At 33.4% G+C, this 15,074-nt stretch overlaps 1 protein-coding gene across 1 annotated transcript in view; it reads left to right on the top strand.

Annotated features, from left to right (window-relative positions):
• The window catches only part of LOC123551609 (cadherin-related tumor suppressor-like), a 61,142-nt gene extending 55,524 nt beyond the window's left edge, over positions 1–5,618 (top strand). Inside the window, exons 26-27 of the mRNA XM_053541092.1 lie at positions 2,438–2,561; positions 3,413–5,618. Of these exons, the coding sequence (XP_053397067.1) occupies positions 2,438–2,561; positions 3,413–4,294 (1,006 nt within the window). The 3' untranslated portion in view covers positions 4,295–5,618. The remainder of the gene's footprint in view (positions 1–2,437; positions 2,562–3,412) is intronic.
• Positions 5,619–15,074: the final 9,456 nt, after the last annotated feature.

The following is a 15,074-nucleotide window of genomic DNA, read 5'->3' as shown; positions in this document are numbered from 1 at the left end:
CTTCCTTGATATCAGTTATTTCTGTTCATTAGTAAAGATTTATTTCTCATTTTATCTGTGATTTCCTTAATATCATAATCATCATAGCCCTTGTACAAACATGTTTATGACTTCCAAAACAGCAATTTATATGAATGGAGATATCACATTTGAGGAAAAAAAACAGGCATGACATACACTTATGAAAAATGAGAGCGTTAAGTTCACAGTGTTTGGCCAGATACTAGTTTTTGGCTCACCTATCACTTAGTGACAGAGTGAGCTTTTGGGATCGCATTTTGTCTTCGTCCGTCGTCCGTCCGCCGTCCTTCCGTCCGTCAGTTCACAATTTCTTGTGAACACGATAGAGACCACATTTTGCAATCAGTTTTAATCAAACTTGCATACGACTTGTATTGGCATAATATCTCGGTTTCTTTAAAAAAACTGGCCAGATCCCGTCGTGGGTTCCGGAGTTATGGTCCCTTAAAGGGCCAAATTTGCTATTTTGACTTGTGAACACAATAGAGACCACATTTTGCAACGGATTTTAATCAAACTTGCACACAACTTATACTGGCATAATATCTCGGCTCCTTAAAGGGCCAAAATTTGCTATTTTGGCTTTGCAGCAATATAGAGACTTCATTTATGTTTTGATTTGATACAAACGTGCAAAATAGCAACAATATATCTTGGATTCTATGACGAATCCCTCAGATCCAATAATAAGTTCCGGTGTTATGTCCCCTGATTGACGCTGAAAGGGCCAAAATTTGTTAATTTTTACCTTGCGAACACGATAGAAGTGACATTTTATATTCGATTTTAAGGATAACATGGTGTAATAGCCATATTTCATATCTTGTAACTGGATGATAATATTTAAATGAAATTTGGTCACTTTAAAGACATTCAAAATTAAAAACTTTTCACCGAGAGATTTTTCGAATTTTATCATTTTTTGGGGAGATAATCGGTATTGAAGTTAACATTGATGCCTATGGGAAATATATAATTTCTTTGATTATGAGAATCTGAGCTTGAGTCTGGAGAGAATTTTGCGGTAGAAAGCTGCATTTTATGATTCTGATACAAATATCAAAAAGAAATCTAAAATTCCCCGTAGGGAAAAGGAGAAAATTAACTTTTTCTAGTTTTCAGGGGAGAAAACTCATGAAAAACCAAAATTTTCAGGGGAGATAATGTAAACGAAATTTTTGAGAACTTCTGTCACTATATAACTTGTCAATATGCACCTTATTTCTATCGTTTGACATTTTCAAAGCTTACATTATCAAGTTGTATGTACGCTTTTGGTGAAATTGAGGTCTATTACGGGTAGTCATCCTTAATCACACTTACACACAATTTAAGTCACAATGAGAGACCAAGTCCTTTCGAAAACCGGCTAGATTCCGTCATGGGTTCTAGAGTTACTGCCCTGAATGGGGCAAAATTTTCTATTTTGGCCCTTTCAGCCATATAGAAGTTCATTTATGCTTTGATTTGATACAAACTTGCACAGAATGTTTATCTTGATGATCTCTAGGCCAGGTTTTGAAACTGGGTCATGTGGGATTAAAAACTAGGTCACCAGGTCAAATCAAAGGAAAAGCTTGTTAACACTCTAGATGCCACATTTATGACCCTATCTTCACTAGTCAGAATGTTTATCTTGATGATTTCTAGGCCAAGTTTGAAACTGGGTTATGTGGGATCAAAAGCTATGTCATCCGGTCAAATCAAAGGAAAAGCTTGTTAACATTCTTGAGGCCACATTTATGACTCTATCTTCATGAAACTTAGTCAAAATGTTTATCTTGAAGACTCCTAGGCCAAGTTTAAAACTGAATTATGTGGATTCAAAAACTAGGTCATCCGGCCAAATCAAAGAAAAAGCTTGTTAACACTCATGAGGCCACATTTATGACTCTATCTTCATGAAACTTGGTCAAATTGTTTATCTTGATGATTCCTAGGCCAAATTTGAAATGGATTATGTGTGGTCAAAAACTAGGTCACCCGCTCAAATCAAAGGTAAAGCTTGTTAATACTCTATGGGCCGTATTAATGACTTTATCTTCGTGAAACTTGGCAAGAATATTTATGTTGATGATTCCCATTCCAAGTTTCAAAAAGGGTCATGTAGGTCAAAAACTAGATCACCACTCAAATCAAAGGAAAAGCTTGTTAATGCTGTAGAGGCTTTATTCATGACCCCATCTTCATGAAACTTTGTCAGAATGTTTATCTTGATGATTCCAAGATCAAGTTTTGCAAGTGAGCGATATAGGGTCATCATGACCGTCTTGTTTTCCTCATGTGGAAGGGTTGCGCATTGTTCTACCCACAATGTCTTCAGTAGAAAAAAAATGGACATGCTATTCCTTTGCGCTCCGTTTTAAGTCATTATCCTAGTTATTTAAATATTCTGAGATGTACTTGTTTATTACAGCCAAAAGAGATACAAACAGTTATACGACTCACTAACGAAGAACAGTTCGCTATATGAGTCTCAGGAGATTACGGTAAACATTCCCGATGACGGACCAGATTGCAACGGCACTGTCCAAAATCAGGTATAGCAAGTACATTTTATTGACAAGTATGAATAATAAGTGTGATTACGGAAGGTTACAAGTGCGTCTAAACCAATGATCTCTTATAAGTTACACTTTTCGTCAAACAATTTAAAAGTGATCAGTTTTTACATTTGGTAAGAGGTTATATTTTTGGAATGAAGTTGACTGACTCAGAGAAGGGAATAGAGGTAACAATAAAAAGACATATACAATACGGTATACAAATACAGGTTTAATTTGGTGCGGCTATAAAGCCAACAAAAACAAGTAAGTTAAATTTATCATCGCATTCTAAGTGTAGTGTCTCTCATTTAGTATTAATTTGAAACATTAAATAAAGTTTGAAAATTACAGACGTCCATCATAAGAGAACAATTTCAAAGTTTAAACATTGTTTTATTTTTTTTGGATATGTTTCGACTTAAAGACTTTTTCACAGAGAATAATAATAAAAAATAATGTTATGACGTCTGTTGAATAATGCGAAGTAGTTTGCGACGTCAAATGACGTTATAACGTTTGGTGTACTTTTTTGCGTACTTTTAGATTTCCATAATATTATTTGTCAACAACCTGAATGAAATTTTCTCTTCTGCATTTCTTTTGACATAAATACATTCCTACTGGGTTCATAGAAATTGCGTATGTCTACTTCGACCTCGTTTCTATGCAAAGTTAGTACTGAAATATTTGCATATGTGCCACATTACCGAAATACATTATATTTACACACATTAAACTGATAGCTGCTGTTATATATTCATATATGCTTATATGTGATGATTATGCCATGAATGTTCTTCCCTTTTCTGTAACACATTTCTCATAATATTATCTTTTGAAAACAGGACTTCAACCAAAACGATACCAGCAACTCGCCAAGTCTTGCTACGAGTGCAGTGAACCCAGTGTATCAGTCTGAAACAGATGTAACAACCGTGGTTGAAAATACACACGCAAATGATTATGTTTCTGATGATCCTAAGGATGATAATACAGAGGTTAAAACAGCGCTTCGGCAGCTAACAGACAGTTACGAACAAGAAGATGGCAATGCAGATAAAATAAATGATCCAGATGATGAAGGAAACGAAACGGTTCCACCAGTTGTTTATGCTAATGTTAGTAGTCTAGAAGAAAGAGGAAATCATGACTATGTTAATACAAATGTAGTGTGTGCTCAAATCGAGTCTGTGCCTGAGCAAGATGGAGAGACTGAAACAGATGCCTCTTTAAGTAGAAATCAGGATTTGATTACATTCGACAGTGAGAGCAATGGAGACACAAATGAACAAATGGACGATGACAATGAATCTAAATCGCCAACAGACGACACCAGCGAAGAACCAAAGCCTGATTATAACGAGAAACAAGTTAGATTTCACTCAGAAGTACTAGATGCTGATGAAAACAAACTTGAGCCGCTAAAAGTAAAAAACGAGGATAGTGAAGCAATGGAGTCGCCAGAAGTGTCTGCAACGACAGATGCAGAAACTACAGATGGTGATTTAGCAGTTGATGCCAAATACAATGGTGATACACCAATCATTGAGCCTGATTCGGACACTCAGTTGAATATGAGCATAGATAAGGATGAGGAAAGTTCGCATATTTCAGTTGAAGAAGACTCTGATAGACTTGAGGAAGAGATCGAGTCTCCTCAAGTGCCTTATATTGAAAACATCCAAGATGAATTTTATTTTGGGGACATGGAGTCCACACATTTTTAACACCTGTAAATAACTCTGAAATGTGAAATAAATGTCTCTTGTTTTATTCACCTTATATGTTTTTGTCAGCACATACAACTCTACACAAAATTGAAAAAAAAATATCATTAATATTCGGAATTATTTCTGTCTGATTATTCATATTGTTTTCGCATTATATTTTTTTATTCATACTCAATCTTCATTTACTTTTCCAAGACTCAAATGGAAATTAATATATTTGTTATTTCAGCTTCTTCTTTCATATCAGCTGATGGTATTTTGTTTGCATCTTCTGAAATGTACAACTGATTACTGATTATTTTGAATCTTTTGAAGTTAACATGTCATAACTGAAGACATTTCAGACGAAAGTTACGTTCGTAAAATCTGTGATATGTAACATAAACTTTCTTGAGTCGTTCATCAGTTCACGTAGAATCAAAACAGCATTAAAATTCAACCATATGTTTGATATTCAGCGTGTTTACAAGCCGTATTTTAACGCCACTATGCAGCACATATTTCTGTTGTTTTTTTTATATCTTTTTTTTATTTTAAGCTTGGCAAAGCATAATAACAAAATACAGGAGTAACAGTGTTAAGAGACTTAAGGGGCTAGTCTACATTTTTGCAATATATTTCAAGGCTAGCAAAGCATTGATAAATTTTAAGATAACAATGTTATGAGTCTTCTGGGGTCATTTTTGCACTATATTTCAATCTCGGGTGACATTCTTTAAGAAATAGATAAAATTAAATCAGGAGTAAAGGTGATGTGATGTCTCCTTTCTTGCGTAGGGTCGACCTTCTTTATTTCTTTTCAATTTCCTGAAGCACACGTATCTATCTTCTAGAAACTGTCTATGCATATCTTAATATTGTAACTCGTCTATTTCAGTCGAGATGTCATCTAGATATAGGTTTATAAAAATGAGAAATTCTATACATTTTGATCCCAAAATATAATCAAGAAGACAAGAACAGTTTTATTGGCGGGTAACCTCACTTTGTAATTTGGGAAGTCATTTGCTTTGTGTTTGCAAATGTTAGTGATTTAGGAATACGATACCAAAATATCATATTTGAAAAATATGAACAATTACTACACGTAGTTTGTGTCAACATAAAATTGACATTAATGTGTATCAGCAAAACTATGAATTAGGTTTTGATTAGTACACACTTACTGTAATTATAGCTAAAGATCCGATTTAGCAATTGGAAGTATCTTGTACACTTGTTTTAGTTTGTTTATATACATGACTTCTTCTTTTAGTATACCTTTCATGATTTTCCATATAGCTTACGGTTTGTGTTTTACATTAAATTCTTAATTTCTAAATGGTTGTGTCTTTCTTTCTTTACTGTGTTTTAACAAATACAATAGAATTAAGGAAAAATGGTGATACATGTGCACCCTCATATTGTCCAGCTATTTAGTTTAAATGCTGATAAATTCAGAGCATCAGAGGTCTGTCATGCTTCGTCTCGGTTCTATGTCGTAATCCTTGACGGGATGAGAATGAAATAAGATGAACATGTCCCGCCCCCCAGGTTTCAAAATCTAGGAACTAAGTTAATTTCTTATGAAATATATGTAACAATTTAAAAAAGGTGAATTCATGGGATCAATAGCTAAATGAAGAATCACATTTTCAGCCAATTATGTAGAAAGGCTTGTTCCCTGCTGTGTATCAAATGTTAATAAGGACATGTTTTGTAAGAATGCATTCAAGCAAAGTAATTGTAGAGTCAATATGACTGAGGTAACGACAGAAGGGCTTTCTGTCATACTCGAAAAATTATTCACTCTTTTTAAACGGCAACCGCGGGCCTGAAGTGGTTATATAGGCGCACTAAACCTTTATTTGAACGAGGGCGCAGTCTGAAAGCTAAAACCAAATAAGGCGCACAAGTACCGCTTAATGAGTTATTTATTATACATACCTAACACAATAATCAGTAATATTATATTATGAAGATATATTATGCCCTTATTTAATATTTGAAAATTTGAACAATAATACTACACATCATCTGTGTAAACGTAGAGAAACACGTTTGTGTGAATGAACAGCACTGTGTGTTATGTTGGGTTAAAACGTTACTTGCGTATAAGTAGGCGCAGTATCATTTTGTAATGCCACTAAAGACATGGAAGATTTTTAGCAAATATGTTCTTCTAGATAACATTTTATTGTGACTGCAGCTGTTCATACACATTTAGTGCCTCCGCGGCTGAGCGAATAATTTCGCTGAATTCGAATCACTTGCTCCTTATCAATGTGGGTTCGAGTCTCATTAGGGGCGTTGAATTCTTCATGAGAGGGAGTCATATACCTGGCGTACTAGTCTGGCTACCGGCTAGATAATCTTTTTTTTTTAGAAAAAAAAATCTGTAAATAATTCCGACTTCATCAGTCCTAGCTGAGAAGAAAAGGGACATAATTATACAAAATTTGAATAGTCTCAAGAGTTCTCTCCTATGAACAAAACATTAGGTCTGAACACAGACTACTGGCGTACGGAAGGTCGCTGCTTCTACCCAGGTGCCCGCCCGTGATGAAATAATGCAAGGAGGGGCACCTAGGATCTTCCTCCACCATAAAAGCTTGAAAGTCGCTATTCGGCCTATAACTGTGTCGATGCGACGTTAAACCCAACTAAAACAGAAAAACACACATTCAGTTTATATATTTAGTCAAGTTCAATATAGGCCTATTTGACGAGAATTTTCTAATGATAAAACATTTTAGCAAAAGGTGTGTCAAATGGAAAACAAAGAGCTTCATCCTGAAATTAATATCCCCTTAGGAATAGATTTATTGATCTACCTGTCAAGCATAAGAGCATAATTAAGGTTTCTTGTCATTTGCTGTTCTTGATTGAACCTTAGCTGAAACATAATGAACAAATCAGCTTACAAAAAAAAAAAAAAGCATACGTCCCTTTTTATTTTTATAATGTACCCAGACTTGGAAGACTATTCTTGAAAAGCGTGGAATGTAATCAGGCTTTGATTTGATTGAGCCTCTTCGTGGGAGATGAATTTGCAACAAAAATCATGTCCCCTGGCAACGACTTTAAGCAGAAGATGAAAGTGATATGGATAGGATTCAATTATTCCAAAGGACCAGAAATAATATCACTTCTTTTGTAAGTCAAAATCTAGCTTTTAGTTTCTAAAACGAGTTTACGAAAAGTATTATGCAAGGTAGTATGCAGATAAGCCTGGTTTGAAGTTGCATGTCTTTGTTATAAACATATCTTCAAGTCTGTGTCAGTATCGAAGTGATAAGCCTATAAAATAAACATTTATAAGGGGAACGTGCATTTCGAAGAAAAAACTCGGTAGTTCAAAGGACATATTACAGTCAGTAAAATGATTATTCGGTCGCACCAGAGACAAACAGTATATAACGACACAGTAAGTTTATTACGCATTCAACAATTTACAATAGTTTGGCTATAACAACATGAAGGAAAGAACAAAATATTTGTGTTACAAAAGAGCATGCGAAACATTTAATACAATTCAAACTTTTCTTACATAATGTTAAAAAATTAAAAACAAAAATTTGACACTTGCTTTTTCATTAACAGGTTTTCGTCAGTTTCTCATTTATTTTGCAATTTCAAGTTACAAAGACATTTGTTAGAGGATCCGAACGTAACCAAGCAAAACAATAGTTCACTCGGTTTTATTGATTTTTTTTTATGAAATATAATGAATTGTGCAAGATCTCTCACACCCTAAACCCACAGCACCAGCTTAGTTTAAACAGTATTATTAAAATATGAGCCGTGCCATGAGAAAACCAACATAGTGGGTCAGGATCCATGCTGTTCGCTAACAGTTTCTCCAATTCCAATAGGCTTTAAAAGCGAACAGCATGGAACCTGACCAGACTGCGCGGATGCGCAGGCTGGTCTCGATCCATGCTGGTCGCAAACCCAGTATGTTGGTTTTCTCATGGCACGGCTCATATCATGTACATAAATCACATACATACAATAAAATTTACAATCAAAATAATGTAAAGAATCTGAAAACAAGCTTTCATCGAAAACATATATCAATTCATTTCAAGCACCAGCTTAAGCGGAGCTTTGGTAAACAGAAACATTGAATAGAGTCCATGATTTAAAAAGAACCAGAAATGTGATCACTCTAAAGGACTCCATCCAAGGATAACACTAGAATGAACCCTTTACATTTGAACAATTTGTATAAATTTGCAGAAATGCGTTTTCTGCATAAACATTTGGCCCATGAAAAAAGTAATGTTTCTATGTGAATGTTGCCTTTACGCTATCTAAAATATTGCAAGTTAAATGACAATCCACCAGAAAAAAAACTCCTGGAACTGCAAATACATAGTTCTGACACGTACGCACAAAAGCACGCACATGCAAGAATATGACAAATTACTTACAACACTTGTGGTAATGGAAATCAAATATCTGAAATTAGATATGATCTAATATGAAATGTATAAAATAGAACTGAAAACAATAACAAAATATGTGAATGCAGTTTTCACATTCGTAAAAGTAACCTGTTCTGGATTATTTTCAAAAAGCGCCTTCCACACATTACGGCTTTCACAACTGTTGTGGTTTACATAGATTCTTTCCAGATGTTGGAATATGTATGCCAAGAAGTTTATATCAAAGACCATTATAATTAATTACAAATTTGAACGCACTTTGAAATTATTTCTTTTTGACAGAAAAAAAAAGGAATGTTTCATGTGCTTAATGGACTGTTTTGTAAATATATAAAAGTTTGATTTTCAAATGTCATTTAGACATAGGGTCTGGACCGGAAAGCAATATTCTTAAAAGAAAAAGCTTCATATATTTGCAGTTTGAGGCAAATGTATAAAAATAGTCCGCTAGTTAGCACTGTAACATGCATCTAAGTAAAGAAAAATTACCATTCAAAATGCATACCTTTGTTTTATATATGCACGTACATTTTGCCTACGACCTTTCAGCCCTGTTTTAACTAGACAAAATATGGTAAATTTTCTACAAATTTTATCCCATACATAGCTTAAAGAATAAACATTACCTTTTTGAAATAAATCTATCAAATATCTTAAAAAAAAATCTAAACCTATGTAAGTAATATCGTATTCATAAAGATCTTTCACAAAAATATGAGTTCTCTGCCAGTTGTGTCAGGGTATTACATTTACATTGTGTATATCTATCCCTTTGGGACTGACTTTGTTGTTTCAACTGATAACACGAAAAACAGACTCCGTAGCCTGGTAGTAGAGCGCCCGCTTCGAGAGCGGGAAGTCGTGGGTTCGATCCCTGTCCGCGTCATACCAAAGACGTAAAAAGTAGTAATAGTAGCTTCCTCGCTTGGCGCTCAGCATTAAGAGGATAGAGGATAGTACTATAGGACTGGTCAGCCCGTGTCAGTATAATGTGACTGGGTTAGTAACACGTCACGTGTCTACGGCGTGATATTCCAGTGAGGCAGCACTCTAAAGTTGGGCATTGTGCTCACTGCTACAAGTAGACACCGTCGTTTGTCTGACTATGAACACATGCACGCACGCACACAATGGAACGGATGGAACAATAATACTGGCATTTTCATGTGAAATGGCATGTAGACACTATTTTTGAAATCGCTTCAGATTTGCTCCGTATCTGCCAACATCGTCGCGATTGCGCGGCAACAACAACAACAACAACAACAACAACAATAATAATAATAACTTTATCTAAAGAGGATAACATATTTGACTATAGCCAGTCTAACATATGGTCCTCTAACATAAGAATGTAAAAATTCGTCCTAAGTGCGTAACATAGACAGTGAAGTGAAAGACATGAATCAAAATAACTTATTGTGAACAAATTAATTCTTAGTGACATAAGTAATATATAGTACAATGAAGAGAGATTAAAATAAGATAAAATTATGGTAGATAAATGTTATTTGTAATCCGCGCACCAAAACCCTAAAAACTCTTATGTGAGAAAAGTACGGGAAAGCGTTGGATTACATTTAAAGAAATAATATTGTTATTATGTTACACATGCAATAACAGAAATGGACTAAAGAAGAAAACAATAACATATCATTTGAAATTGTGAACATTGTAAGGCTATTAGACTTTAAGAGAGACAAAATAAATAAGAAAGAAAAAACATCAAATAAGAAGGAAAAAATGTTGTGACAGAATTGTCATATGAATGATACATAACTAATTAGATAAGAAGAGAATAAAACGAAAGCGAATTCACTTCTAGTAAATAAACTAAGTAAAAGAAACAATCAAAAGAAGATGTGTAGAGAATAATGATTTTTTTTTATAAATGTATATAAGAATGACTTTTCGTGAAACTTACAATGTCTGAGAACTCATGAGTGGGAAGAATGAACAGTATACACAAATGAATGATATTGTGGATGGTGTTGGTCAGAGAAATGGAATGCACAAATCAGGAAATAAGGAAACAAACAGTCGTGACCGCAACCTTCCCTTATGAGGCTATCTTACCCCTATTGGCCTTACGCCCAGACGGGCTGCATATAGAGGTTCGAAACCCCTGGTTAATGGTGCCATCACTTATTATTAAAGAAAAAGAAATACTACACGCTACCCTACCCATAGAGTCTTTATCAGCAAGTATGAAAAACATGAAAATTTATTGTGATAGATTAATTGAATAAAAGGGATACAGTTTAAGGTATTTTTAAACTGACTTAGAGTTTTGCGATTCCTGGTTTCGTAGGGGAGTTCTTTCCACATCCTGGGACCTCTAACCGAGAATGACCTATCATATAATACTATTTTCGATCTAGGAACTTTGTGATGTTCGTTTATGTTCTATTGTTAGGATATGAAACATTTGTGATCAATCTAGTAATGTATTGCGGTCATATTATCAAGTGATTTATAAGTTAGTTGACATGTGTCATAGGTCACTCGTTGAGTAATTGACAGCCACCCCAAGTCCCTGAACATGTCCGCCGAGGGTGTCAGCAGCACGTTTTTGAAGGTTAGACAGTCTGTCTATGTTGTAGGCAGATGTACCACTCCAAACAATATTATCAGTATTTGAGTTAGCACATTTAATCAAACATTATTCTTGTATGGTGGCTATCAAACAGACTTTATGGCATTTCCAAAATTCAGAACAAACCAGCTTCTAACAATACGTAAGTTATACTAAAAGATGGTAATCAAAAACAGAAAAAAGTTGAAAACCACACCAATATAACATAAACGAAAATGTAAACCTAATCTAGTTTGAAACTTATACAAAATTTGCATTTTATTTCTTCTTTTTTTTTATTTTTTTATTATTATCATTTTCATATACATGTATGAAAATTATATGATAACAAAACAATGAGGATAGCAGATTCTATAATGTTTTAACAATGACTTTATAAACTATTTTGAAGTATTTATTTAAACAAATCACAGGATGAACAATGAACTCTCTTATATGAAAAATCGAAGAATAAAAATAAATAAGAATAAAAAAGAAAAATTTTGAATTAGACAAAAATACCCGGCCATGCAGTTCACAATTTAATCTGAGCTAGTGTTTACACGAAAATACAAGAAAGAACCAGTGAATCACAAAAAATATGCGTGAATAAAACATAGTCTGTTATGTGTAATTCTTAAAAGATCTTTTAAGTTTCGCTTAAATAATTGAAGTTTTCTTTGAATTTACGGTATTCTTGCTAAATTGTTTTTTATTTCTCCGTATATACCATTTCGCTTCAAAAATAAATATGTTAAAATTTTCGTCTTATTTCAACGGAATGTTACAGCATTTATCTATCTTCTAATGACCATCAAATGTAAGATGCAAAAAGTGGTCTCCATTTGAAGATGGTTTTTCCTTCTCATGTTCTATATGAAAATTTTGCGGTCTATACTAATAGATGGTCTATAGCACATGCTGATGTTTCTGGAATAGTACAATTTACAGAGGAATAAAATCAATCTATATGGTAAATTATATTACTCAGCAATCGTCTTCAGTACTCAACAATTGAACACCATATATGCTCAAGATCAAAACCAAACAAGACAGCTATGGTATTAAAATTATTATCATAGAAATGACTTGTAAAAATAAAAATATTGTAAAATTGATATTTTTTATTCAACCAGTTCAAATAAAACATAATAAAAAGGCAACAATACAAATAAAATTATGAGAAAAGCAAATTACTAGTACATTATTGAAGTTAGTGCAAGTCAACATGATGAAATAATTTTATTTTGGTGCCTTTCAACGGTTTATTAGATATAACGGTGGACTGTACCACAAAAAATTGAAACTACACTTAATAGGAAACATGCAACATTTTGCTGGACGAAACATTAAAAATGGCGAAAGAATTATGGAAATCGGAATGCAAACAAATAGGTACAGCAATTTAAATATTAATTTAATGAAACGGCAGCCATTTTTGACACAGTGACGTCATCGTTCTTTTCTTACATAGGCATTACCAGGCCTCGTGTTCACAAAACATTTTCGGTCTCAGCCGAGTTTGAGTTTTTAATATCAATTTTACTAAGACTTCAAGATTAAATTTCAACTAATATTGACCATCAAGAAGAAATAGTCACTTGAAAATATTTATAGTTATTTCAACTTGAAATTTAATTTTTAACATGCAGTTTAGATATAAATGACAAAAAGTTTCATTATCAAATTCAGCTGAGACTGAAAATGTTTTTTGAACACGGGGCCAGATATGATATTTATGGCAAGATATGTTAATACAATAAAATGTCTAACTTTACTTCAATGTAAACAGTTAAACGTTCAAAGCAAAATTCAGATTTCACATTATATACCTTACAAAGCATGATTGTCATAGTTTTTATTCCAGTCCTTCTCGAGGGGACGGTATTAGACATTTGCGAATTAAGACGAAATCTACTGTGGATACCTAGGACGATTGATATTTAATGGGGACAATCTCAACATAATTTGATTATTTTCTTTGCGGTAGGAAATATATGTCAAAGCTGGTGATAAAGTCTGGCGTATTATTCTTTTAAATGGTTTAACGTAACGGATTTGCTTCGGCGGCAAAATTTGATTTAATCTTTCCTCTAAATGATGACATAATTTTAGAAATTGTAAGTTCATTATTTCACTTACCCTTCGAACCTTTTATATTACCACCCTTGTTTTCCATTGAAGTCAATAGTAAAAGTCTAATTTTGGACAAAATTTAGGATCATTTTTGTTGATACATTGCGCAAAATACGAAAAACGAAAAATAATAATCGTTTTTCCTTCGGCGATGTTTCAAAGAAAAATCATTGCTTGACTCAACTGTGTAAAAATAAAATGAAACGGATATGGGCAGTCCTCAACTTTCAAAAATGTTATAATTTTGGTTTTCGTATATTTGAACCGTCACTTATACATTAGAATCACCATAACTAGAGATATAAATAAATGAAATATGTGTAGTAGGTATTTATTTAAATTATTTATTTTAGATAAAATATTATTGTTTTCCGAATCGGGCGTTTATGTATCTGATGAATTATAAGATGGTGTGTAAATTATCCACATTTCAAACAACGATCTGTTAGCATATTTATTTCAGAAAAGACTGAATGTCTGAATGTGTAAGCAAAGAATAATTTTTGGAATTGACAAATCAATATTTTTCATTTAAAATTTATTATTCCGTCAAAATTGTTGAAATATTTAGACATTTCGAACAGGAACAGGCAAATAAACTACAGAACGTACTAGGGGGGTAATAAATTGTAATAACTGGGGCTGATAGCGGGTACTTTGCGCACACAATAAAGAAGAAAGGATACATTTAATTGCAGCAATAAAATAAAAATTCATAAAATAATAATAATAATGTTTTATTCTTTAATTAAACAAATTATGCTTTTGCCTGCTACTTCAGTTTTAGATTGATACCTCGCAACAAATAAAGGTTCTTAACTAAGTTACAATTTCATGACGGTCGTTCAATACTTTTTGCGATATGTGTATTACATTTGTATTCTGACGGACAGACGGATGGACGAACAGACAAAGGCCAAATCTATATCCCCACCACATAGTGGTAGCATATAAAGCCAACTCTTAATCTGTTATATGCATTTTTCCCTACCGCACATAACATAATCAAATTATGTTGAGATGTCACCCTCACTCCCCTCCACCTTGTGAAAAATCGTCAAACTCCACTTCGTCTTAATTCGCAAGTGTCCATTTCTGTGCAAGCAATTATAATTTAACAATTTAATGATATGAAAACCATATAGCCAGCTAGTATAACGTTTTCTTACAAAATATTGAGATGTTATTTACATATAAGAAACATAATCTGTTCTGAAAAAACAACACCTTCTGAAAATACTTCCGTGATATGTGCTGTTGTTTAGCAATTATGCGTATGTAGAAATTTTCTCAGTGGATAAAAGTAAAAGCTGCAAATTCACAATGAAAGTGGTCTAGACCTGTTCTCAGTAAGCAATAAAACTACAAACTACAACATCGTATCTTTATACGCCCCATAATACCATATTTTATCAACTACATGGAACTATTTTTGGAGTACTTAACATTGTAGCACTGATAAGTCTCTTTCTATTTGGTGCTAGTCCTTTAGAAGACTTAATTTTTGACGTGATCTAACCAACGAAAAAAAAAAAAAAAAAAAAAAAAAAAAACAAACAAAGGTAAAAAAACTGGAATTACAGACATATGCATACCGTGGTGTAGTCAAAGAAGTCCATAATAAATAGATCCTAAT

Source organism: Mercenaria mercenaria, chromosome 4 (assembly GCF_021730395.1).
Source record: "Mercenaria mercenaria strain notata chromosome 4, MADL_Memer_1, whole genome shotgun sequence".
Taxonomy (NCBI): domain Eukaryota; kingdom Metazoa; phylum Mollusca; class Bivalvia; order Venerida; family Veneridae; genus Mercenaria; species Mercenaria mercenaria.
Note: the sequence above shows the minus strand (reverse complement) of the source record. Positions and strands in the feature narration are given on the sequence as shown.